The sequence below is a fragment of the Trichomycterus rosablanca genome, chromosome 11 (genome assembly GCF_030014385.1).
Source record: "Trichomycterus rosablanca isolate fTriRos1 chromosome 11, fTriRos1.hap1, whole genome shotgun sequence".
In the NCBI taxonomy this organism is placed as follows: Eukaryota; Metazoa; Chordata; class Actinopteri; order Siluriformes; family Trichomycteridae; genus Trichomycterus; species Trichomycterus rosablanca.
Genome location: NC_085998.1, coordinates 18,230,283 through 18,257,173, shown reverse-complemented (window position 1 = coordinate 18,257,173; position 26,891 = coordinate 18,230,283). Strand labels below are relative to the sequence as shown.

Genomic DNA, 26,891 nt, shown 5'->3' with positions numbered 1-26,891 from the left:
CTTACTAAAACTCAAAGCTTTAGATATTGTTTTTATCATTACCTTTATCCATGCCTTGCCACTATTTGATTGCAGCGATCCACAGACAATTCCTTAGACTTCATGGTTGAGTTTTGTCCCGTCAGTGCATTGTACATTGTATGCCCTTAGAGACTGAAGTGTGTGCTTTTCCAAATTATGTTCAGTCAATTTAGATTGCACCAGGTGGCCTTTATGAGTTCTAAACGCATCTCAAGGATAATTAGTCTGAATACTTGAATATAAGAGATTGAATTTTGAAATAGTAAATGCATGCTTGGACTTTGCTATTTTCCCCATTTGTTTACATTTAATCACCTATAATGACAATTCTGTCTGTTCAAAAATCCACAACACAAAACACAAAAAACTTGATGAAATATCATAAATGTCATGAATGATTTTTTTCTTTCAGCTGTTAACATTTTTAGAAATTATTATTTTCATCATCAAACATGAGATTGTAGATTTGCAATAGGCCTTACTGTGCTTAGGCCTTCAGTGCCAAAGGGATATTTAAACCAGCAAGTGACTGTGGCATATTATAATTCAATTCTACAATCATATAATGTAACACTGATATTTTTATGACAAACACCCTGTTAGCATTATTTATTCATCAGACTTACAGGAACTGACATTAAAGCCAGTAAAGTAATGTCTTTTTATTCTAAGGCTGTTCCTATAATGGTGTTCTTCTGCTTAATGGACAAGCTGTACCGGACAGGACCGATCCTTGTTCAGAGTGCCTATGCAGGGTAATATTTACTTTTTAAAATGCATACTTTTGCTTAAATGTTTTAGATAAAGTCTATTTATATGATTCTGTGTTGTACAGGCAGGTACGGTTCAGTGTGCAAGAAGAGTTTGTGCCGCTGCTTCATGTCCTTATCCTGTCAGTGGAAGTTGTGGTTGCCCTGTCTGTGAAGGTGTGGAACACATAATAATAATAATAATAAGTTTTAATTATGTAGCACCTTTCACAATCTCAAGGTCACTTTACAGAAGAGGAAGGATGGAAGAACTGATTGAAAAGAAAAGTCTTTAGTTTAAACAGTAGAGCAGTCACACAGAGATGCCATCCATTGAGGAGAGTCTCTACCAGGGGACCTTAGGGAGTGAGAGGGAATCTAGGGATGTAAGAGCTCTCCAAGTTAAGCCAAGGCCAGATATTGTATTTGATACGTGGTCAATGCAGTTTATTAAAAATAGGGGTCATGTGAGCTGATTTTTTTGTTTGAAGTTTTGAATGTATTGCTACTTGTTGATAGTCTTAGCAGGAAGACCCGAGTATAGAGAATTACAGTAATCATTATGTGAGAAAATAAAGGCATGAACCAGTGTTTTGGCATCATTGATGGAGAGTAAGGGTCGCAGCCAAGCAGTGTTGTGAATTTGGAATATCTGGTTATTGAACTAATGTGGGATTAATGATGTGGGACATGCCCATGATGCTCACACCCAAATGTCTACATATTAGTGAAAAAAAGTCAGAACACAAGGGTTTTTCCCCCCAACCACCACACACATAAATACTTTCATAGACATAAAGATAACAAATGAAAAATGAAACTGGTCACGCTATAAATCAGATTTTCTTTCTTCGTAGGCTGTCTATACCAAGGAGGGGATTATGCTGATGGAGAGCTTTTTCCAGCTCCCACATCAGCTTGTGAGGAATGTACATGTACTGTAAGTACACACACACATACACACACAACAGTCACAATCATAAATGTGTAGCTGTTTCATCTGTATCCCTGTGTGTGGTGGTGTTGCAGAAAGGCAAAGTGAGTTGTACTCCTAAGACCTGCCATGAGGTTACATGTCCCCACCCTGGAGTTGACCCGTGTGGTTGTGCCGTGTGTGATGGCTGTAATTTCCACAACAGACAGTGTATAAATGGAGAGCCGTTTCCGGATCCTGAAGACCACTGCCAGCACTGCACATGCTTGGTAAAATTACACTCTCATTACCTAATAGATGCTTTCCTTTTCCTGCAACAGGGTTTTCTGCTTTCTGTAGAAACAAGGACACAAAGGGGTACATGTACTAAGCCTTGTAAAACATGTACATGTAAAAAGCTTACAATATGTATGAAACTGCTTGGTTTTTGCAAACTTTTCGCCACTTAGTGCACTTGTTTGCCAATCTAATGGCTAGCTCGCACTGTAGAGCATGTGTCCTTGACACTCACCCCCCTCCCTCCTCCCAAGAAACATAACAGACATGCACATAGCTGGTTATTCAAACCCTGTGGGTTGTGTGGCTTTCACCCACCCCCCATAAATATTCATCTAGGTGGATTGGCTGTTCTAAACTGCCCATAGGTATGAGTGAATACATAATAAATACATAAGTCTGTGGTGTTTTTAGATGAATTAGGGTGTATTCCTGCTTTGTGTGGTGTATCAGGCTACAGAACCACAGATGAAGAGATTCTGTCGAAGTCTTATTGCATTTTATGGTAGTATGTGTGAATTTAGCGTAAACCGTTCTCTGTGTGTAGAATGGTGATGTGTCGTGTGTACCTGTGCCATGCCCTTCACTGTCATGCAGAAGGCCAGTGAAGCCTGCTGGAGAGTGCTGCCCTGTGTGTACAGGCAGGTGTGAGCATTTGGGTCAGGAGTATGAGAGCGGCTCCACTTTTATCCCGGGCACTGATCGCTGTATGTCCTGCACATGTCTGGTAAGTGTAATATCTGTCTGGTAAGTGTATTTATAGCTACTGTAGATATATAGATAGATACTCTATTTATCCCGAGGGAAATTATTGGCCTTCAGTATTTGAACAAGCAAAAGAAGAAGAACTAATACAAATACAATTAAAGTAAGTAGAGTGTAGTGAATGTACAACATGCATATATACAGTATGCAATATACAGTATGCAAAATAGTATGTGCAAATTGTGCATCTGGCATAAAAATAGGAGCAGTCATGTATATAGTCTTATAAACTATATACTGTATACTTATTTATAAGTGTAAATATAGAAATAAAGATATAGTTATAGGTATAAATATATACAATAGGAGCAATAATATACATTGTTTTATTTATATACTATATAATGTATATTACTGTTCCTACTGTAAATATTTATACCTATAACCTATATTGTTCTTTTATCACAAATGAACTGTAGCCATCTACATACCCAAATTATGGGAAAGCTGTGTCATTTTGTAAAATGCAATAAAAACACAAATCTGGGATTTTAGAATTCTTTTGAATGTGTATTTAACTGACAAAAAAAACAAAGAAGCGACTACATGTTTTCACTGACCAACTTAAATACATTTTAAGTTGGGTTGTTTGGACAGCCAGCCAGGTCAGGGGCTTTGTTGAGATTCAAACTCGTAAGTCTGAACACTTAGCAATAGTGTGCTAGTGTGTTAGATCACTGCAACCCCTGTTTGTACAGTTTGCAAGAATGTAAGTTTATAAGCAGGAGATAGCATATGTGTTATGCTAACTCACGTCAATCAGCCTATTTCTGGCCACATACCAATTATTACTCTACTGTAGCTTGATAATGCATAATAATTTTATTCATGCCAGTGCAATGACAAATTCTATCATTCAATCTGTTTCTTTGTCTTTTTACTTTTGCAGAATAAAGTCGTTTCGTGCCAGAGGAAGCCCTGTGCTCAGCAGTGCACACACCCTGGACGGTTTACAGACTGTTGCCCAGTGTGTGACGTATGTCTGTATGAAGGAGTGCAGTACGTACACACTCAGACTTTTACCCCACAGTCTGATCCATGTCAGCAGTGTGTGTGTTTGAGTGGCAGTGTAACATGCACACGGGTCAGCTGCCCCATCATCACCTGTGAGAACCAAGTCACCCCTCCAGGACAGTGTTGCCCGCAGTGCAGAGGTTAGCTGTGTGTCTGTATGTATACCTGCTCATTAGGAGTACCTGTACATCTGTGGACCTCAGTGTGCTTTTCTGCTGCTGTAGCCCGTCTGCCTCAAGGTTCAGCGTGTTATGGAATGTCTTTCTGCTCACCATGCATGTAAATAGTGATTGAGGTGTCATCGGGTCTGTCCAAAAACCTAGTGAGCTGCCTTGCTGCCTACTGCCTATCTAGGCGGCTGCCTAAGTAGAGAAGATTCTAATAATACACCGAACTCATAAGGCAGGTTATTTAGACACATTACTTAGACAGTGATTGGCGATTACCCTACTGCAGTTTTCACTTACTAAGCTAATACAGTTAGTCCCAGGCCATTTAAACCAATGGGCTAAGGAGGCACAACCCGTTAGCATGCCAGCTAACATCTCCCTCCATGTACTGAAAATGGTTAAATTGTCACTGACAAGCCCAGATTTGCAAATTAATGACACTTGTACACCTTTATACAAATAAAACTAATGAGAATGTATTTACATTTGAAAAGAACTGTTGGTTGCTCTGGTGTTAGCAATGATCAAACCCTTGAGTTGATTTTTTTACCCCCTCAGTGTGTATGCAGCATGGTTTAGAGTACACAGAGGGGCAAAGTTGGAGTCTTCTCAGTGACCCTTGCTCATGGTGTACTTGCCTGGTAAGACAAACAACCACACTGTTCATACAGTATTCATTACCCGACCAAAAAACATTTATCTCTTTCCATTTATCTTGAGTAACACTGAATGATTTCAGATTTCTTAACAGCTTGATATTACTCAAAAACGGCTTAAGTAAAAACAGAACACATTCTTTAAAAAATGGCTGCTGGGTGGTGCGCTAACCCACTATTGCCGATATCAAGGATTTGAATCCCCAAGAACGCTATCAGCCTGTTGGGCATCAATACAGACAAGATTGGCTATGTCTAAGGGGGATAAATGATGCCTACAATAGATTAGTGTTCTGTCTGGCGTGTGTTACTTCACTGCGCCCAGTTGTTCCGAAGAAACCGGACCCACAATGACCCTGACCAGAATAAAGCAGTGGTAAAACATACAAATTAAATAAAACAAAGACATATTACACTCCTAGATTAATATCTGCTACAAAATGCTTTTTTAATGTATGTTTGTGTGCTTGTGTGTTCTACAGGGTGGCAAGGCTAAGTGTATTGGTCCTGAGTGTGCAGATCTCAGCTGCATGCACCAGGTTACTGATTCCTGTTGCCCACGCTGTCGAGGTACCGATCCAAACAATAACAGCAGCTTAGCTGAGCTTAGCTCAGCTCTGAATCACCTTTATTTATATCACCTTGTCTGTCTTTCTCAGGCTGTGTGTATGATGGCATTGAGCATGCTGAGGGCAGCACGTGGTTTGCCTCCAGCAGTCCCTGTATGTCCTGCATGTGTGTGGATGGAGTGACCACCTGCTCGGAAATCCAGTGTCTCTCCCCCTGTGTTAATCAGATCAGTGTGCCTGGAGAGTGCTGTCCTCTGTGTGCAGGTACACACACACGTTACACGCGGCTTGCTTTATTTATGAGGTCATTTGATTTCAGACTCTCTTAGTTTTTGGATGGGTTTTGCAGATTGCATCTATGATGGTCATGTGTATGGACCAGGAGAGAATTTTCATCCATCTGAAGATCCATGTCAGATCTGCACCTGTGAGGTACAGTTTGCATGCTCTGTGTTTGTTAAGACTGTTTCATGACTGTTTCAGGAGCAAAAATGTTTGTTTATTCATTTACTAGGATTTTAATGTCATGTTTTACACGCTTTGGTTACATTCATGACAGGACAGGTAGTTACTGGTTACACAAGATTCATCAGTTCAAGTTTAATGTCAAACACAGTCATGAACAATTTAGTATTTTCAATGTACCTTACTTGCATGTCTTTGGACTGTGGGAGGAAACCAGAGCCCCAGGAAAAAACTCAACACAGAAATGACCTGGACTGTTCAACTTGACAATCAAACACAGGACCTTCTTGCTGTGAGGCAACAGTGCTACCCTCCGAGCCACCTCCCTGCCAGGAAGCATGGAATCAAAAATATGAAAGAGCACAGAAATTCTCATAAAGAATCAATTAGAAATGGCAAGCAAGACAACCAAGGTTGTCCAGACATTTAAAAAAGACTGTGCTGCATATAGCCATTTGCTTTATGAATACACGACAGCTGATTGCACTTCACTTCACTACTTTACTTAAACTGTGACTATGTTATCATTGTGAACAATTGACTATGCAAACAGAGAAATAGGCTGTGAATCCATCATTCTTTTTACCAAGTGCTTAATAGAAATTTAGCTTCCTCCCACGCCCAGTCTTCTATGCTGATGTCTGTAAATGATATTAATGCATTTCCTTAATCTCCCTATCTGGTTTACCTAAATCAGGGAAGGCCATACCTAAAACACACCACCTCAGACATGTGTAAAGTAGTCTGCGACTTTTTATCACCTGCTTGAGGTGGTTTCAATAAAGAAAGATTCATTACAGGAGCGGTAGTTACTCATTACACAAGATTCATCAGTTCACAAGGTTATATCGGACACAGTCATGGACAATTTAGTGTTTCCAATTCACCTCACTTGCATGTCTTTGGACTGTGGGAGGAAACTGGAGCACCCGGAGGAAACCCACGCGGACACGGGGAGAACATGCAAACTCCACACAGAAAGGACCCGGACCTGGGGAGCGAACCCAGGACCTGCTTGCTGTGAGGCGACAGTGCTACCCGCTTAGCCACCGTGCCACCCTTATGTCTGTGTAGACACCTGGCCGGCTGATAGCAGAGCTGAGTTCCCAAGAGCACAAGATCTCAGCAATAGGTTACTGGTGCATTAGACCTAAAAGTATGCAGATATCTCTTCTAAGTTTTATCAGTGCTGCTATTTAGTGAATTGCATTTGGTTTGAGATGCCAGTTTCCCTGTAGCAACCAGCAACATACATCAGTGCATTTACAAAAAGACACCAACAGTGTAAGTGTAGCCTAATTCAGGGGTTCACACTTCAAGTTGTACAAGTTAAAATATATAATGTATTAAATAAATGTGTTTATGTTTTAGGTCATGCCAGATGGACAGCAACACCTGCGCTGCTTCAAGAAGCAGTGCCCAAGCCTGGTGGGCTGCCCCAAACACAACATCCTGTTCAGCGGTCCTGACTCCTGCTGTCCAGTCTGTGCACGTCAGTATCAATGTGATCAGACTGGGCTTTAAACCGCTGTGCCACCCAGGCACCCTTGTGTACAGTGATATTATTAGCAATGGCATTGTTGATTCAAATACAGGTTGATGTACTAAACAACAAAGAAAATATATAAAATCTGCTAAACATCAATATTGTCCTACAACATCAATATAACACAAATACTGTAAAAGCTTTTGTTGATGCTTTATTTTAAAGTATTTTATTTTTACTAACCACTTCATCCATTACATGGCACTACTCACTTTTACCCATTTATTTACATGCTTAGACCTCAGGCCAGTTATGAGTAGCCATTCCATCTTCTTTTTGTTTTTAAAAGTTGAGTAATCCCACATGCTAAACCCGAGTTTGTTGCTGTGCGGGCCTCACTTGTGTACATTAGCTGAAAGCTAATATGAACCACACTGTACAAATGTTCCATTTTAAATCTAGGTTTTTAAATGAGTTTAGCTTTTACTTTCCGGCAGCAGCCAGACAGCACAGCACTAGACAGGTCCAGTGATGTGAGGAATTTGTGGATAATTTAATTTGTTTTATTTGCAGAACCCCTCAGTAACTGCACTGCTGCACTGATAGGAAATGAAGTTCTTGCTTCTGATGACCCATGCTTCACTTGCCACTGCAAGGTCGACACATTCAGACATCCATACTTATCCATGAACTTTGGATTTTTTACATGAATGATGATGATGATGATGTGTGTGTGCATTTTCTGTATGTGTGTTTAGGATCTAACATGGACGTGCATCCATCAGGCCTGCCCCCCTCTCAACTGTCCTGCAGATGAACAGTACATACCACCTGACTTCTGCTGCCCTGTCTGTGACGGTAGTGTTTGTTTGTTTTTATGTGTGTGTCACCTGTGAAAAGGTACATGCATTTATTCAGAATTTAATTGCAGCTGATACACGTTTACCAAAATGTCAGTTGTTTGGCAATATTTTAATGAGTAAAAAAACAGCGTTACATAATTGTGTATTAGTGATGCATGATATATCGATATCAGATGTTTATCATATTCAAAATAAGCGTCTTTGCTTTGTCTGCCTTAAGAAGCATTTGCCCCACATTGAATTCTAAAGTAATTGTCTTTACAAAAAAATATTTTTCAGTTAAATAAAGGATCGAAAGAGTAAAAAAATCACATATTCTTGTTTCAGTTGCACTTTGCAAAGTGCCTGGACTTTTCTAGAAGTGGGGTTTGTAATTAACTCACAAAAAATAATAAAAATAGAATGACTGATGAACCTTTAGTAAGTGTGTTGTGTGCTTGGCTGCTTTTTCTCTTCCTTGGTTTTATACAGTCCATCAGATGTAGCACATGACTATGCATATCTGATTATTAGTGTGCGTGGTGGAGGGAGGAAGAGGACGGGTGCGCCATGGTGAGACCTGGACCGACAGTGAAGATGATTGCATCACCTGTTCCTGTAATGTAAGTGAGATGCACAGGCGTGTACATACACACATGAGATTAATTTTAGGATTAGTATTCGCATCAAAACCAGCTTTGTTCTGTAGTTCAATGAAATGGGCACAAGTTTATACCTAGACTGCTGAATCACCACAAGGTCGTAAATAAAGTTTTGATCTTTGAGTTTTGAAGTTTGTGAACTTTGCCTAAAAAACAATAAATGGGGTTGAATTTTGCTAGATCCAAAATCAAAAATCCAACCTGAAAGTTGTTCCAGAAGCTTATTAATAGATAACATCAGCAATTGATCCATGGTTAAGAGATATAAGATAATCAGATTTTGGGATGCTTTCTGAAAAACCACAATAAACCTTTAAAACAATCCCATTGTTCAAATTTCTTGATCAGTTACAGTTGCTCAACAATAGATTGGAGGACCGGGCATCTACACAGACTTCACAGACTGATTGGCTATGTCTGAGTGATGGGGTGGTCGAAGCCCTGTGATGGATTTGTGCCATGATAAATATTGCTCATCAAAACTGTACCTTGACTGTGCTTTATGTTTTAGCATGGGCACATAGAGTGCAATATAGAGGAGTGTGCTCCCATTATTTGCCAGGATGGACTGATCAAAATCAAAAGCCCAGGAAGGTGCTGTTATGAATGCCAAGGTACTATTAGCTACATTTTCACTTGTGTATTTTCAAATATTAAATATTCGATGGTGTTTGTGTAACTCAGCTTTGTATGTGTGTATTTGCAGATGTCATTGTGCAATGTGTGTATGAGGGGCAGGTATATAACTCTAATGAACACTGGGATGTGGATGAGTGTACTTCCTGTACCTGTGTGTCTGGTGACGTGCACTGCCAGACTGAGAGATGCCCAGCAGTTTCTTGTGCCTCGGTGAGTTTAATGCATACACACTGTCTGGGTTCATTACTGATTTATTACACAAGTGTAATTTAGTGTGTATATACTGTATATGCCTGTGTGTGTGTAGGATGAAACTCCTTCTCTGATTCCTGGGATGTGCTGTCCACACTGTATCCCTCGCCCCGCTACATGCTTAGTGTTTGGAGACCCTCACTACCGCACATTTGATGGCAAGATGGTGAACTTTCAGGGGGCGTGTACGTACGTCCTGGCCCAGGACTGTGAAGGTGGAGACTTCAGGTTTGTATTTTTTTTTTTCAGGTTTTTTGTATTTTATTGTAATGCAGGTATATTAAAATTCATCTGTTTTTTTATGTGCAGTGTTCATGTGACTAACGATGACCGTGGTCGTAAGGGAGTGTCCTGGACTAAAGAGGTGACCGTCTACATTGGGGATGTTGTGGTACAGTTGCTGCAGGAGTGGCTGGTGAAGGTAAAATATTGATGATGGATTGTTTAATAAAGGGGGTGACATGATGAGCAGTTAGTGTGGATGCTGCACAAAATTCTGGGGACCTGGGTTTAAATCATTTGTATTTTATAATTCCCTGTCATTTGTACTTGTATAATCTGTTGCTACAACATATTTAGTTCAAGCTGTTTCAATCTTTTTCAGCTCTTCTATTTTTGTATGTTGCATTTCTTCCCAGGTCGACCATCAAACTGTCTCACTTCCATTTCTTAAAGAGCCATATGTCTACCTAGAGAGAAAAACCAACAATATTCTCCTCAACACTAACATTGGATTAAAGGTATAGAGGGTGTGTGTGGGTGGGTGTTTGTGTCGGATACTGTCTAAAGTGGTCCAGCACTAATAAGTATATGTTACTTCTTAAGGTTTTATGGAATGGTCGTTCTCATTTGGAGGTGAGTGTTCCAGGCACGTATAAGAATCACATGTGCGGCCTGTGTGGCAACTTCAACAACTACCCACAGGATGACATGAGACTGCGCACTGGCCAGATTAGCACCTCTGAGGCGACCTTTGGAAATAACTGGAAGGTAAAACAGCATGAAGTAGAGTAGTAGTAAACAGCTGCATTCTGAAATAATAAACCCTCCTCATTTCAGAAGTTATGTTGATACATTTAGTTCTCTTGACAAATGTCCAATGTGCACTATTATTCAACCCCCAGCCTCAGTACTTGGTGGAACATCCTTTTACTCAAATAGGTTATAACTCTGCCCCATAATGCTGCCTATTCAAATTCCTTCTGGCTAATTCCAGTCTGCCTTTCTTGTGCCATGCATTGTGGAGTCCAGCCACAAAGTCCTTGAATGTTAAGTAATCATGGTTGCCACTGACACATTTGTCCCAGCCTTTATCACTCGGGAGTCTTTCAGTCGGTGTATATTTCACACTACACGACTGATCGGCGATAGGGGGTTTCACACTACACTATCTATCACCAACTGGAATCACAGGCGAGCTTCTCTGGTCTCCCAAACTACGTTTTGTCACGAAAACAAACGCGAGAAGTGACGAGGGGTTTAATGATACCACGTCCAAAAATGCACGCCAACAAGTAGCGAGTGATCAAAGTGTTTGTGCGCTGATGTGCAGCGTAAAATCAAGGAGGAAAAATAAATGAATAAATGATTTGGCAACACGAACAGTATGGATTGTTCTATAGTAAGTTGGAGGTTAATTAATATTTTTGCAATGCAACGTTGGTGTTTTGTAGAGAACGATCAAGTCAGAAATACTGTAAAGCTTGTGTGTGTGCCGGTGTATTCTGATATAAACTATATTATGTCCCTGTCTATATTAGGTACCGGTACCCTCCTCTCCTGCGTTTCCCCTCACACCGTATCTTGCGTTCTCATTGGCTGTTCGACAGAGCACTCATTGCCAGACGTGCAACTGAGATCAGATATCTGACATGCTAGATATCTCAATCCGGTCACCGAGCGCTTGGCGAGCCGGTCGGATCGAGTTGTTGGATAGTTCACACATAGCGACTGAGTGCCGAGTTTCGATCGCCGAGCGAACGCCGAGTTGCTCCCGAGCCGGCAAATCTAGCGCCGACTGGTCGCCGAGCGAAATCTGGCCAAAAATTGTGTAGTGTGAACTTGGCATAAGGTCCTTAACCATCAATTGCTTGGATTGTATTCATTCATAATTGTAAGTCACCGGTTAAGGTACTAGTCTAGTAACTAAAAGCTTGCTGGTTCTAGCCCCACCTCTTCTAGATTGCCACTGTTGGGCCCTTGAGTAAGGTCCTTAACCATCAATTGCTTGGATTGTATTCATTCATAATTGTAAGTCACTTGACAAAGGCATCTGATATGCTGAATGCCAGACCTCACTTTGTGAACTTCTCAAACTGTTGCCACAACATCAAAAGCATATTTGTTTTGAGAGTATGGATTTGTTTTACACTTATTTGCAATGGGTAAGACTGAAACACCTGAGCTCAGTAATTAGGAGGGAGTATAGTGTATATATTAATAGAAATGTAGGGAAGCATTTTCATTTGATTATTTCTATTTAGTGCTTGCAGTTCATGCCAAACATCTCAAGTGTTTTTTTTTTTACTCATTGTTTTAAATACTTCACTGATGTAATGTCATGATGCTTTTTTTGTAACACTGTATTTTATAATAATTTATTCATTTCATCCCTTGCAGGTGGGCAGTGGAAATAACTCCAGCAAGCAGTGTTCTGATGCAAGAAATATTGACCCATGCAAAGAAGCTGGCTATTTTGCACGTAAATCAGCTAATAGCCGCTGTGCCATGCTTAAGTCTTCAGTATTCGAGCGCTGTCATAAAGTTGTGCCTCCTGAGATGTTCTTTGCTTCATGCGTATATGACTTATGTGCCTGTGGCTCCAATACAGATGAGTGTGTGTGTGATGCTCTAGAGGCTTATGCATCTGAGTGTCGTGAGGCTGGAGTTGTCTTGCACTGGAGATCTCCTTCACTTTGTGGTAGGTATCACTCACAAACACACAGTGGTTGACGATAGGTAAATACTGTCATAACTAGGGCCCTACTAAATTCACAGGAAAATGGGGGAACAGGATTTTGTTTTTTAAAAATTACAGATTTTTAAAGAAAAGTGCTACATTTCACGGCAGTCATTAAATAACACTCATAAATGGAATGATAGAATATATGAAAGCTACAATACACAGTGCAGCCTACCTTAATGGTTGAATGTAAACCTAGAACATTCAGCTACAGTCTCAAAGACGAAAATTCTCGTCCATGTTTTCATGCACCCCCCTCTGCGTCCACAGAATTGTTTGGGAGTTTTCCAAACTCCATTACCTGAGTGGTGTTTTTAGCTGCTTAAGACTTCAACATCTTGGACATTTTTACTAGGTGACTGTTAACTGAATTGCTGTAGGATTGCTAGGACCGCCTCATAGTGCAAATTAACCAGTAAACATGAGACACTTGAACGCTACACGAATGAAAACCGGTAAATCACTAAACACAAAACTTCAAGTTTGAATTTCATAGCGTCTTAGTCGTAACCAAATGACAGTGACCACATGTTCACATTATAGTTTATGGCAGTGGTCCCCAACCACCAGGCTGTGGACCGGTACCAGTCTGTGGGTCATTTATTAGCGGGCCCCACAAAAAGAATAAATAATAAGAGATCGCTACAAAAGCAATTAAATTTCTAATACTTTTCGAGTGTTGTTGTCCCCAATCACCACTAGGTGGGAGCAGCATCTTGTTGCAGCCAAAAAGATCAGGATTCACACTGATTTTCCATTAAATAGTTATACTTTAAATCCTCCCGCCCCCACCCGTCCGTGAAATTATATCTTATATAAAACCAGTTCGTGGTGCAAAAATGGTTGGGGACCGCTGCTTTATGGCATTGTTTTATGAGTTGCACATAAAAACATGCAAATCAGAACAAAAGAACAATGAAAATGTAGAAGCACATGTTTGGAATTTTTGTTGTTGTTGTAATTTGCCCATCTGCCATATCTATACCAGGGGGTGAAGATGCAGATTAACAAAAAGTGACATGCTCTATAAACTGCACTACAAAGTAATCTCTCTACCTAATCAAGCATTATTATAAAAACTGTCCCCTAAATATGGGAGCAGCCAAAAGAAACAAATATTATGACGAGGCCTAACAGTAAATAATATATGGACTAAAAGTATCCTATACAAATCTTATACAACTTTAAAAATGTCATCAAAAAATTATGCTTATTTATACAGCTTGTTGTTAAAAGGTAAAAAGATGTCATTTCAAACTCATCATTGTTAAACCTCCCCCATACAGCACATGTAGTTCCTAAACAAACAAAATACAGTAACACAATAAATTACAAACGAATTATTCCAGCTGATAATAATAAAAGAAAACTAGTCCCGAACAAGAGAAATCTCTGAATTTGTTAAGAAAAAAGATTGCTGTCTGTAGCCAAGTAATAAGTTGTAATAAAGCAGAGTGAAGCCATGTCCAATTACAATATAAAGCAATTATACAGCACAATGTGTTTCTGGCTGTTGACGTGTGAAAGGGTTCTGTGTTTACACTGGGTTCGAATGTGAAATGTAGCTTACGATGCTGGGTTAGATCCCCAGGTGGGATAGTCTGGGTCCTTTCTGTGTGGAGTTTGCATGTTCTCCCTGTGTCTGTGTGGGTTTCCTCCCACAGTCCAAAGACATGCAAGTGAGGTTAATTGGAGATACAAAATTGTCCATGACTGTGTTTGACACTGAACTTGTGAACTTGTAAATCTTCTGTAACGAGTAACTACCGTTCTGTCATGAATGTAACCAAAGTGTGTAAAACATGACGTTCAAATCCTACTAAATAAATAATAATAAATAACTTACACCATGAGGCACTAGAGGGCGACAACATACTAGGAGTCACATGATAATTGCTAAATAGGCAGACCTCTTGAGTTGATGTAAGTATGCCAATTTTACATTTTTTTTACCGTTTGAGTGCAAATCTGATGGCTGTAACAGGGATTCTTCTGGTTGCCTTTGTCTGGTCTTTGTTGAGATTTTGTTTGTCATTAGGAAGGAATTGTAACTGAAAGTCTATTTAAACACAGCTCTATTTTCCAGCATTTGCAAAAATAAATCAATAAAAAAACAATCTACATTTTAACTCTTGAACTGTATGTCTTTCAGTTAGTCATTTCATTTCATTTTTATCAACCACTCTATACTGTTCATGGTCTCAACACTGGTCGCAATGCAGGAAAACCCTGGAAAGGCCACCAGTCTATTACAGGGCTTCTGTCATGGACATTGGAAATAAACCCACATTTCAGCAGTGGTGAGCTAGTTTAATATATTAAGTTTAATATATAAATCTTTTCTGCATTTCAGCTGTTGGCTGTCCTGTGGACCGTGGATACATATTTGACGAATGTGGCCCACCGTGTCCTAAAACCTGCTTTAACAAGGACGTGCCTCTGGGTGTGATTGAAGAGCACTGCTTTAAGCCTTGTGTGCCAGGCTGCCAATGCCCAGCCGGACTGGTGGAGCATGAGGCCCACTGCATTACCCCTGAGAAGTGCCCCAAAATCATTTATGGAAGCTCCTAAGCTTTGCAAAGTTGCCCTCACAGCAATTAGGACTGCATCTGAAAAAAAAAATCACTCTTGTACGAGGTTCAGTATGATATTCATAGTGATCACAAATCACCTTTCAATTAAGCAGTGTATTTTATGTATTTTGTCCCAGGTACATGGTTCATGGGTGCTAGATATTCTTTATTACATCTGGAAATAACCATTTATATCCAGCTTCACTTCACTGTACATGTTATTGGTGCTATTTTTGATGAAGAAATGGAAATGTTCACTCTGGTAAGTCATATTTTACTGTGTTTTTTCATGTTTTTCCCCTTTTTGTTTTCCTTTGGATATTCCTTTGGATATTATTGAACAAAAATAATTTTTCATATTACATTATGTAATTTAAGCTACATTTAAGTAACTGACAGGGACACCTTCTAAATGGGCATTATTATTACTGCACTGATAATCAGTAACAATCACTGTATTTGTCACTGTACTCTTTTTAAGATTACTATGTATGTCATAATATTAAACAATCTTTTACACACCATTATCTTTTTTATTCATTGTACTGTGCTTAAATATTGTAGCTAACTAAAGTGCTGTATTAACTGTATATTTGTGGGCAACATAACTGGCACCCCTGAAAACACCATGTGAAATATCTTCTGAAATAAATGGTTTAGTGAAACTGCTTGAATAAGTTTGATACAGAAAAGCACAAGACACACATTACAAAAATGAACATTTAGGATAAGAATTAAGTATTTCAGGGAACAATTAATAGCGTAATAATAACCTTCATTTAGTTTGAAACAAAGGACGAAATCAGACTAATCTGAGATTAATTAGAAATTAGACTCACCTGTGCCCAACTTGTCAGTGCCCACATGACTTTATAAATGCCTATAAATTGTGACTAATGTTTAAAAAGGCTAGATTTATTCCCTGTTCCTTGTTCACAATGGCAAAGACAAGAGAGCAGATCTGAGCAGATCAAAACTGCTATTATTAGCAAGTACCAACAGTCTAAGGGTACAAGACTATCTCCAAACACCTTGACATCCCAGATTCAACAGTTTGAAATGTAGTCAAGAAGTTTGCTACTCATGGAACAGTCAAAAAAATTCCATAATGTGGTGGAATAAGGAGAATTGATGAGAACCTGCAAAGGGTGAAAAAACCATATACAACATCCAAAGAACTTCAGGCTGAGCTGGAGACATCTAAAGTGATGGTTTTAATCTGCCCACTGAACAAAAGACTGCCAAAAATGAAGGCCTAGGCAGACCCCACTACTTAAAGTAAGGTATAAAACAGAGCAACATACATAGACACAACACAGTTCTTCTGGGAAAATGTTCTGTGGATAGATGAAACTAAACTAGTATTTTTGGTCAAAGCACACCAGCACACTATTTACAAACAACGACATTAAGCTGATATGAAATGAAGCCTATACATGATTTTATCAAAATTCTTATCTGCTTTGTCAGAAAGGTGCATTCCTGGATTACTGTCTGAGTTGATTTATGTTCATCATTGTGCTTCAGATTAGGTCAGGTGAGTTTCAGGTAAAGTTAGACTTTTTTAAGGTTAGAGATTTTAGATGTTTTGAGCTGTTTTTCTGTTCTCAGCCCATTTGTTGAAGAGCTGACCGAGAGAACAGAGAAAAACATAAATACAAGTAAACTTGGGTAGTAGCATCCTCTCAAATCTTGTGTGTGTGTTCTATAGTGTATGTGTGTTAAAAGCAATGTGAAGTGTGATAATCTATTTTTAGTGTCTGATAGCAGCATTGAACATCTGCACTGTTACTTTGTTCAAGGCTGCTTCTGCTTAGAAATCACTTGAAGTCCAGAGTATACCTGCTGCATTTCTATAAGACCAATGTGTCTGTGTCCTTCAGGAAAATGATTTATTTATTTCAGATAAGATTGAGAGCTCAGAAATTAAATTATCATTTAACTTGATCAGCACACATAATAAAAAGAAGTGTATGGCCTGTGGATTGGATTCATTCTCTTTTAAACGATTGTCTCAAGTCTTCTTAAGGATAAACTTTCTGTATTCGGTTAGAAATAAAACAGATCAAAAAGAAGCGAGTTACTGTGGCCGTTTTTCTTAAGATCTTGCATTTTTTAACCTGGTAATATGGTGATATGACCAAGCTCCATCAGCAGCACTTGCAGCAAGTAACATCCCTTTACTGACAGTAATGCAGCTGCTAATGCGCTCATAAGCTCCAAGAAAAAGGTCGAGATACTCTTTCAAAAACTTTTTCTTTTTTTAGTGTGTAAAAACTGGACAAAATTGGTAGCTGACTGACTGCAGGGTCAGGAAAGAAATGTCATCTAGATTTGAGTTATTCTGATTTATTTAAAATAATTATAACAAAAACATAAACTTGTTCTATTCTGATTGACCCAATAGTCCAAACTAAGGTATAATTGTATGTTATTATTGTATATTCTTGTACATGTTTCCTCTGTTGACCTTGATTACAGTGTAGGGGTGCATGGACAGCTCAGATCAACTGAGCGTCCAATCAGGGCAGCATCTGTTTGGATGTTTTTGGTACTTTCACTTTTTGAGTTCTTTTCAGGATGAGGCCATCATACTGATCTCAGTCCATTTAAAAAATACAGCTAAACCTGTTTTCTGTTACAGATAAAACATTATTGACTTGTTGTTGTACAATCACTCACTCCAACACACTCTGTGTGTTTCTTTCTTAGTGTTAAATGTGAAGTGGCTGTGTAAGCGTCCTGCTGGATGTCTTCTTTCTCTTTTTTCGGCTGCTCCCAGATCGTTTGTCTCTTGCCCTGTCCTGAACATCCTCAGTCCACCAACCACCTGCATGTTCTCCATTTTTGCATCTATAAACCTCCTCTATGGCCTTCCTCTCTTTTTTCTGCATGGTGGCTCCATTCTCAGCACACTTTTTCTGAAGGAAGTCTCATCCTTCATCAGCAGATTTTTACACCACCAGCCTGAACTGTTAGCACAAGGCAGGTTGGGACAACATGAATGTATGCTGCTAAGGTCTGACCTTTCAACCTGTATAATATATCTTTAACTGTTCAGTTTCAGTAAGCCTATACCCACTGTAGCGTCATATTCCTATTCTTGGCTAACAGGAGGGGAACCTGTTGTGGTCTACTGTGTTTGAAGCCCATCATCCCAAAGTTTGAAGCATTGTTCATCCTGAAATGTTTTTCTGTTGGCCATTCTCCATTTACCCATGTAATCAACAATGCATTTGTGACCACAGGAAAAACTGTGAGAAATAATAGGACTGCATTGACTGCACATGGGTCATAATCTTTAGAAACTCACCAACAGACACCAATATTTTATCACTTAATATTGACCTCTAATACTATTACTCTACAAATTCTCCAAATAAAAACCAGCTATAGCAATAATATTGCATTTCATAATGCAGCATCGGTGGCTAGCTCGGTCACCTCACAGCAAGAAGGTCCTGGATTCGAACCCTAAGTGAAGCGGTCCAGGTCCTTTCTGTGTGGAGTTTGCATGTCCTCCCTATGTCTGCATGGTTTCCCTCCCACAGTCCAAAGACATGCAAATGAGGTGAATTGGAGATATGAAATTGTCCATGATTGTGTTTGACATTAAAACTTGTGAACTTGTGTAACGAGTAACTACCTGTCCTGTCATGAATGTAAAGAGTGTAAAACATGATGTTAAAAGCCTAATAAATAAGTAAATATATAATGCAGCAAATGTTTTTAATGAGATAGAGCTTCGAGTTGAAGGCAGGCTATTCTAGCACCTGCACACACTTATAATGAACACAGGCTGTTGTAACATGTGACTTGGCATTGTTTTGTCTCTTTGTTGAACAGAAACTCCTACTGTCTGGTTGAGGTGCCAGCATAAGCAGCAGAAGAATACAGAGAGAAATGTGTTTTTTGGGCATGCTGAGACTCCCTGTGAGAATCGCAAGAGTGCATAGGGATATTGGGATACTTCCAAGTCCCCACTGAAGTGCAGTATCTCTGTAACTCGACACATCTAGTTGTCCTAGCAACAGGTGCCACTTTGTTGTGATCATTTATCATTCATCAAGTTGATTTTACTTTCTGCTCAGATCAGACAGGTGAGACTATTTTGGCATATTTTGCAGTATGGAATTATGCTCTTCAAAACATTTTAAAACATCCATCACACAGATGGAGGAGTGTGTGCATTTAGCTTGTGAAATCCTTGGGATAAATGAGGATGATAAGGTCAGTGAGGAGAAGGTAGGTTTGCTTTACCAGAAGGTGTTTCTCACCCCAGCTGACCCGGATGATGTACAGAGAGCCATTGCACAGGTGAGGAAGATCCTCCAGATGTTAAAAGTGGTTTGGAAAAACTCAACGGATAAATTGTAAACTTGACACTATTTTTGGTGTTTTAAGGTAAGTTCACAGAATGAGGCCTTGCATTGTCAAGGCAAGAAGATTTTGCATGTTCTTTTAGTAATGGAGATGGAACAAGAGAACAGGAGTGAGGTAAATGTGGTCTTTTTTCTACTTAAAAACCACTTGTGTTAAACCAAACTTTAAATTGTAGGTGGCACCAACTGATTGTCCACTTTGACCCTGACCAGAAAGTAGAATTTATTAACCCAAGAGTTCACAAACCTTTTCCAATTAAAATTGAATTCTTGGCACCCAGGTGGCGCAGCGGGATATTCCGCTAGCACACCAGCGCCGAGAACTCCTCGGTTCAAAACTCCGCGTTGCCACTGGTTGGCTGGGCACTATCTAGCGGGCATAATTGTGCCTGCAGCAGACACAGTTATGCTAGGGTGGGATGACCGGACTATGTGGGTGGGGTTGCCAAACACTGTGTAAGGACCCTGATTAGCAGATAGAGAGGCACCTGTGCAGAATGCAAGGGTGAAAAAGGGTTCCGCTTGAGGCATGAGCAGCAATATACCCATATATCAACTGCAACCAGGGATCCCCCAGCAGTGGAAGACAAACTGACTACACTAAATTGGGAGAAAAATGGAAGAAAATGCATACATGTATTTAATAAAGATAACAAAAGTACAATGTGTTAGTTGAGACAAAGTATTTGTGTACTATTATGCCTTACATTATAAATGATTAATATAAAAAACAACTGTTAATCTTAACCAACTGTGTTTTGCCTCCTGTAAGTTGTACTGGGAACTGAAGATGTTAAAATCCAGCAGAAGTATAATATTAGATAGGGTGGGCACACACATACACAACTCTGGCTGTAAACACAAGAAAGTGTACCAGGTAGATGCTACTCTATTTTTCTATTCTTGATAAATTGCATCCTCTGCCATATTTACATGCCACTGTTATAAATGAGTTAATTCTAGTATGTGTTCTTTTAGAATGGAGACACAAAGCAGTGGAAACTCACGAGTCTGCTGTGCAAGGCCAGGCGACTGTTTGTTAGGTCTAACACACACGTACATGCATGTACACATATACACACTGTATTAAAATACATTTTTCAGTTGATAAAATTGTTTCTGTTCAGGCTTAATCTTGATGGTGTTTGGAGTGTCCTCCCAAATCTATCCCACTGCAACGTTTATTCCAGACGATTGGGTTGGACGACTACCACTAGTTCAGATGTTCTGTTGTTGCTGAAGTATAAATATGATATCATCAAAAAACAACTTTATAAAGACATGCTTCAGGATGAACATGGTGAGGAGGAAAGTGGGTCTTAATATACCTCTTGTTAAAATCAGCAACAATGGTTACAGGGAGCTTGGTTCGTTTTTTGCTGAATAATTTTGCATGTTCTTTCCATGTGAAGTGTGATTGTGTGTCTCAATTTGTGTTGCTGTGCGATGCATTGTCCATGGTAAATTTCAGCACTGATTCAAGTGTCCATTAAGTGGTTAGAAAATTTTTTATTATAGGTTCTCTCTTCACAAGTAACCATGTTTGTTTATACAACCTCAAATCAGTAAATGTGTGGAGTTTGCATGTTCTCCCCGTGTCTGTGTGGGTTTACTCTGGGTGCTTCGGTTTCCTCCCACAGTCCAAAGACATGCAAGTGAGGTGAATTGGAGATACAAAATTGTCCTTGACTGTGTTTGATATAACCTTGTGTGAACTGATGAACCTTGTGTAATGAGTAACTGCCATTTCCTGTCATGAATGTAACCAAAGTGTAAAACATGACGTTAAAATCCTAATAAACAAACAAACCGTACAAATCAGTAAAAAAAGTTGGAACTGAATGAAAAATGGAAATAAAAAGCAGTGTTATTATTAAGATATTTCATGTTTTGTCTGGTCAGCTACATTTCATTTGTTAATAAACATCCATTCCTGCATTTCAGGCCTGTAACACATTCCAAAATAAAGTTGGGACAGTAAAGCATTTACCACTTTGTAATTGCCATTCCTTCTCACAACACATAAAAGACGTTTTGGCACCGAGGATACCAAGTGATTTAGTGTTTCAGCTTTAATTTTTCTTCCCATTCTTCCTGCGAACACGTCTTAATATGTGCAACAGTACAGGGTCGTTATTGTCACATTGTCAAATTCTCCACACATTCTCTATTGGGGACAGGTCAGGACTGCAGGCAGGCCAGTCCCGTACTTGTACCCTCCTATTCCACAGCCATGTTTTTGTAATGTGTGCAGCATGTGGTTTTGCATTGTCTTGTTGAAAAATACCCTGGAACATAGGCTTGCGCCCTTGCTCTTTACACACTAACATTTCTTTAGATTCCTTGAATTATTGATTATGTTAGTGACTGTAGAGGGAGAAATATGCAAATCCCTCCCAATCTTTCTTTGAGGAAAAATTTAATATTTTTTGTTCCTAATTATTTGTACCAATCATGCTTACAATCACCTGCTGACATCACATAATTATTTAGTTTTTTTTATACGCCATTACAAGCACTAAATTGCCATGTCCAAACTTCTTTTGGAATGTGTTGCAGGCCTGAAATGCATTAACAAATTAATTAAAGCTAATGAAACAAAACATGAAATATCTTGGGTTCATATTGTCTGCAATTAAATAAAAGTCAAAGTAAATGTAACAAACACTGTTTTTATTTATTTATTTATTTATTATTTGCATTTTCCATACTGTCCCAACTTTTTCTGATTTGGAGTTGTACCCTGTGGTAGCCTATGGTAGCCTGTGGTAGCCTAGTGGGTAGGGCTTTGGGCTATCAACCGGAAGATTGGCGGTTCAAATCCTGGCTCTGCTATGTAGCCACTGTTGGGTCCTTGAGCAAGGCCCTTAACCCTGTCTGCTCCAGGGGCGCCGTAAGTTGGCTGACCCTGCGCTCTGACCCCAGCTTCCAACACCAGCTGGGATATGCGAAGAAAGAATTTCATTGTACTGTACATCTGTATATGTATATATGACAAATAAAGGATATCTTTTGTAGAAAAAAATTATGATTTACCTGCAAACCTGTTTTTTACAAAATGTATAATACACAGCCTGGCAGAATGAAAGCCAGGTGTGGGGTAACTTAAAAGCTACAGTCATTCTTTGCTTTATACCACATTTTTCATAAACAAAGAATAATCTTCTGTTATATTTATCTAGATTATTTTGTGCTGTATATGGTATGAAAATGATACTTTTTCAATAATTAACTACTTTTTTTTACATAATCAAATTGCTCTCCAGCTTTTTGCACATATCTGAAATATATTTCAATCAATATTATACAGTATATCTTCTTCAACATAACTGTAAGTTATGCAACTCACCAAAATGAATATTACATAAAGGAAAAAAACAGATGTTTAGATAATAAGCAGATAGCTAATACACATCTGCATTTGAACAAAATCAGCACTTAAGCCTAAAGATACACTGTAGGACCAAAAGTAGGCACTGATGAAAGTCAAAAAGGCCTTGTCTACAACTGGCAATTTAATTCATCCCAAAACATAATGGGGTTAAGGTCAGAGCTGGAGTTTTTCCAGATCAAACTTGTCAAATCATGTTTTTAATAAAAATTGCTTTGTGCACAAGTACACAGTCATGCAGAAACAGGAAGGGTCATATTCAAACTGTTGCCACAAAGCTGAAGACATACTTATGAATTATTTAATTGTATTATTTATCACTTAGTGAATGTGTTTTTATTTAGGTGTAGCATGGTGGGACTCAATGGAACCACAGGAGCAGATGGATTATCTGTGGGAGCTAGAGGAAGCAGTGGAGCATGCTTTCACACAAATGGACTGGCTGTCTGTTAGTAAATTGCCTGGTGCCCTCCACTGTTACAGGTACATGTAAAGAAGTCAGTTGTTTAAATATCATTGATATTGCTATATAATGTATAAACTTCACACTAAAATCTTCATGTAAATTCTCATGAGTAAAGACTTCATGTCTTGTCTTTTATATATTAGATAGATGTAATTTATGCAGTTGGTACCAGCACAGCTGGTAGGGTGGGTTTGACACAGTGCCTAGGAACACTGGTTCAAACCTTGACTTCAGTATCTGTCTGTAAGGAGTTTTATATTCCCTGTGTCCATGTGTGGTCATTCTCAGTACTCCAGCTTTCTCCTATCCCAAGCAGTTTAGCCTTCTGCCTCCCAGACTGGTAGCTGTCAAGTAGTAGTGGGTTTGCAAGGGCAGGGCTAAATTGGTTTTTGGAAAATATAAAATGTACCTTAGGTTCATAATTGCATTTTACTACCGACAGGAGCAGTGCAGAGGAAGGTCTGCAAGCCTGTGATGAGGTGTTTAAGCCCAGAGATCAGGCCTGGTCATCCAAGCCTAGGAAACAAGCTTGGTCAGCTGTAGTTTTCCTCTCCGAGTTGGAGTCTCACTACCAAGAGGAACATCATACACTCACGTTTCTTATCAATAGGTTATTTGCTGTCCTTTAAATAAACATGCTTTTTATAGGTGTCTTTTCACTCTGGTTGATACATATGGTGTTGTGGTGTGCCAATACAGTGTGGATCAGAATGTCCTGAGAGAGATGTATCTCAGCATGTGTGTCGCTGTCAGGAGGGCTGAGAGAGAAGCGTATCCTCACATGGCACTGCTGGCCTCCAGACAACACTGGGACAAGTGGTGAGTGAGCTCAACTCACAAGTACACAAAAATTAGCATTTTGTTTGTAACATTTTGTTACATACATTTTTATTAAAGATTTAGAATATATTTTATTTCTTTAGTGGGACAAGATTATCTAATATTCATATCAGCCTTGTGAGTGTATTAACTAATAGCAATAATGAATTCAACTAAACACTTTATATAATTTAGTATTAGTGTTTGAGATTAATTTTAACCATTTTTTGCAAAACACATAAGATACCCTGCTAGGTCAGTCAGAGTACCCGGAGGAAGTTCATTTGGATGCAGACAAAACACATGCCAAAATCCTCATAGTTTCTTCCACAAACAGCAAGAGTTGGTGGACCACCAAAGTGCTTTGTGGACTCCATAAACACCATAACTGGGAATTAATCAGCTTTGTTCACACATAAGTTGAACTATCAAAGTCTCAGTAGTCTGTGGTTCTTTCACACATAATGCTGGTACATCAGCAGTAAATCCCCAGGTGTATAAAACAGGTTCAGAAATTATTAAAGCTTTCAGAAGCTAAAATGTGGCTCTCATGTTTATAGTTCTTGATATTAATTTTATGTTTGTTGCTTTTATCTATGTGTTCTGATTTTTCCAGGCCATTTACAAGAGATTTGGCATTTCAAGAGCTAGCTGAGGGTTGGATGCAGGAAAAACAGGATCCCACAAGGACTTTGCAGCATCATTGGAAACAAGCAGGCAGCATTCAACAGGTGCTTAATCAGAACAAAGCTCACATACACTATACATTTAATGATGAGCCAAAACATTATGACTACCGCAAAAATGTGCATATTAATGCCTACTTCATAACAGTTATGCGTGCCATCATCACGGATTTACTAAATGTTGGGCTGATGGTAGTTACTCCAAGTCTTCTCTTCTCTTCTTACGCCTTACCACCCAACTTTGGGCATAGGCCACGAACAAGTGCTCTCCAGTCATCGCGATTCTGGGCCATCTTTTCCAGTTGTCCCCATGTGTACCCCGACCTCTTCACATCCGCATCTAGGTCACGGCGCCAGCTGTTTCTTGGCCTGCCCCTCTTCCTTTTCCCTTGTGGATTCCAGAAGAGGGCCTGTCTTGTTATATTTGATGCAGGTTTGCGAAGGGTATGGCCGACCCACCTCCATCTTCTTTGGAGGATTTCTTCTTCTACGGGCTGCTGCCCTGTTTGATGCCACAGCTCCAGGTTGTTGATAGTAATTGGCCAGTATATTCTTAGGATCCGCCTGAGGCAGGTATTTATAAATGTCTGGATTTTACTCATGGTGTTGACTGTTGTCCTCCAGGTCTCCGCGCCATACAGCAGTATAGGCTTCACCATAGAGTTAAAAATCCTGATTTTGATGTTGCGTGGCAGTTCAGACGATCCCCATACATTCCTCAGCTGGTGGAAAGCTGCCCTTGCCTTTCCAATCCGTACCTTTACATCGGCATCGGTCCCACCCATTTTGTCCACTACACTTCCAAGATACGTGAAACTCTCCACTTCCTCTAGTGCTTCTCCCTCTAGCCTGATAGGGGTTATGTTGTTATTGTTAATTTTGAGGATCTTGCTCTTCCCTTTGTGTATATTGAGGCCAAGACGTACTGAGTGAGTTGCTATGGTTGTGGTTTTCTCCTGCATTTGTTGGTGAGTGTGGGAAAAAAGTGCCAGGTCATCAGCAAATTCTAGGTCCTCCAGTTGCAACCAAGGTGTCCATTGGATGCCATTCCTCATTTGGGCAGTTGATGTCTTCATTACCCAGTCTATCGCTAACAGAAAAAGAAAGGGTGATAGTAAGCATCCTTGTCTAACTCCTGTTCGTATGTGAAATGCTTCTGTGAGCTGTTGGCCATGTACCACTTTGCAGGTCATTCCCTCATATGAGTTCCTAATGATGTTGGTTATCTTTTCCGGCACCCCATAGTGTCTCAGTATTCTCCAGATGGTCTGTCTGTCTATACTATCAAAAGCCTTCTCGTAATCAATAAAGTTGATATACAGAGGGGAGTTCCACTCCAAGGATTGCTCAAGGATAATCCTTAGTGTTGTAATCTGGTCTATGCAGGATCTACTCTTCCTGAATCCTGCTTGTTGTTCTCGAAGATGTGGGTCGACCACGTCCTTCATCCTATTTAGGAGGACTCTGTTACTCCAAGTATACATGTTAAATGCAACAGATCAGTCATAAGGACCTGAAGGACTTAGGATAGGAGCCAAATCATTATGGCCAGAGGACTAGGTTTAAGATGTCTTGTGGAATCCCTGTCTCAGCAGGTCAGAGCTGTTTTGACAGGGTTTTTGGTGGGTTGACCTATTGTTTTGGCTCATTATTGTATGCTTATGCTGGAAAAGTTAGATTTGAACATTCACACTCATGTTTTCTCTCATGTATCATTACCTAACAGGCTGTCCTGCATTGTATGGTCCTGTGTCAAGAGAAGGAAAGACAGGGCCTCTTGGAAATACTACACACCCTTACCCTGAAAGAGCTGCAAGATCAGAGCCACATAGTGCCATCTTATAACAGTACGTCAGGACTCTCACTCTTGATTTTGTGTTCTGTTATTTTTAATATGAATTAGTTTTGGATGTCACGATATGACCGGCTACTCCGGCCGCCACGAAAAACCAACCCTCGGAAATAGAACCCGGAACGAGTTCCCAGAAAACAAAAGAATGCCATGGCTGTGCAATCACAACAACCCACTTTACCTGAATGCTAACACCTGCATCTTATTTCTCCTCTGACCATCTGCACTACATATAACCCTCTGTTCTTACTACTCAATGC

The 26,891-nt window shown here is 39.6% G+C and overlaps 2 protein-coding genes across 4 annotated transcripts in view; both read left to right on the top strand.

Moving 5' to 3' along the window:
• Nucleotides 1-15,642, top strand: part of kcp (kielin cysteine rich BMP regulator) — a 57,095-nt gene extending 41,453 nt beyond the window's left edge. The window contains exons 21-42 of the mRNA XM_063005244.1: nt 694-776; nt 857-947; nt 1,628-1,710; nt 1,800-1,973; nt 2,528-2,707; nt 3,635-3,899; nt 4,488-4,570; nt 5,068-5,155; nt 5,245-5,418; nt 5,504-5,586; nt 6,991-7,111; nt 7,679-7,761; nt 7,864-7,963; nt 8,482-8,570; nt 9,121-9,223; nt 9,316-9,458; nt 9,556-9,728; nt 9,810-9,921; nt 10,139-10,240; nt 10,326-10,490; nt 12,120-12,420; nt 14,816-15,642. Of these exons, the coding sequence (XP_062861314.1) occupies nt 694-776; nt 857-947; nt 1,628-1,710; nt 1,800-1,973; nt 2,528-2,707; nt 3,635-3,899; nt 4,488-4,570; nt 5,068-5,155; nt 5,245-5,418; nt 5,504-5,586; nt 6,991-7,111; nt 7,679-7,761; nt 7,864-7,963; nt 8,482-8,570; nt 9,121-9,223; nt 9,316-9,458; nt 9,556-9,728; nt 9,810-9,921; nt 10,139-10,240; nt 10,326-10,490; nt 12,120-12,420; nt 14,816-15,033 (3,014 nt within the window). The 3' untranslated portion in view covers nt 15,034-15,642. The remainder of the gene's footprint in view (nt 1-693; nt 777-856; nt 948-1,627; nt 1,711-1,799; nt 1,974-2,527; nt 2,708-3,634; nt 3,900-4,487; nt 4,571-5,067; nt 5,156-5,244; nt 5,419-5,503; nt 5,587-6,990; nt 7,112-7,678; nt 7,762-7,863; nt 7,964-8,481; nt 8,571-9,120; nt 9,224-9,315; nt 9,459-9,555; nt 9,729-9,809; nt 9,922-10,138; nt 10,241-10,325; nt 10,491-12,119; nt 12,421-14,815) is intronic.
• A 3,246-nt stretch (nt 15,643-18,888) lies between these two features.
• LOC134323651 (uncharacterized) overlaps nt 18,889-26,891 on the top strand; it is a 22,647-nt gene continuing 14,644 nt past the window's right edge. Inside the window, exons 1-11 of one of the 3 annotated variants that reach the window (XM_063005241.1) lie at nt 18,889-19,069; nt 19,163-19,352; nt 19,440-19,532; nt 20,190-20,294; nt 20,396-20,460; nt 20,545-20,717; nt 23,153-23,291; nt 23,717-23,884; nt 23,974-24,093; nt 24,710-24,824; nt 26,506-26,626. In XM_063005241.1, coding sequence (XP_062861311.1) covers nt 19,164-19,352; nt 19,440-19,532; nt 20,190-20,294; nt 20,396-20,460; nt 20,545-20,717; nt 23,153-23,291; nt 23,717-23,884; nt 23,974-24,093; nt 24,710-24,824; nt 26,506-26,626 — 1,288 coding nt within the window. In that variant the 5' untranslated portion in view covers nt 18,889-19,069; nt 19,163. Of the gene's footprint in view, nt 19,353-19,439; nt 19,533-20,189; nt 20,295-20,395; nt 20,461-20,544; nt 20,718-23,152; nt 23,292-23,716; nt 23,885-23,973; nt 24,094-24,709; nt 24,825-26,505; nt 26,627-26,891 lie in introns of those variants that run through there. The other 2 variants (XM_063005240.1, XM_063005242.1) reach the window with 2 other exon arrangements.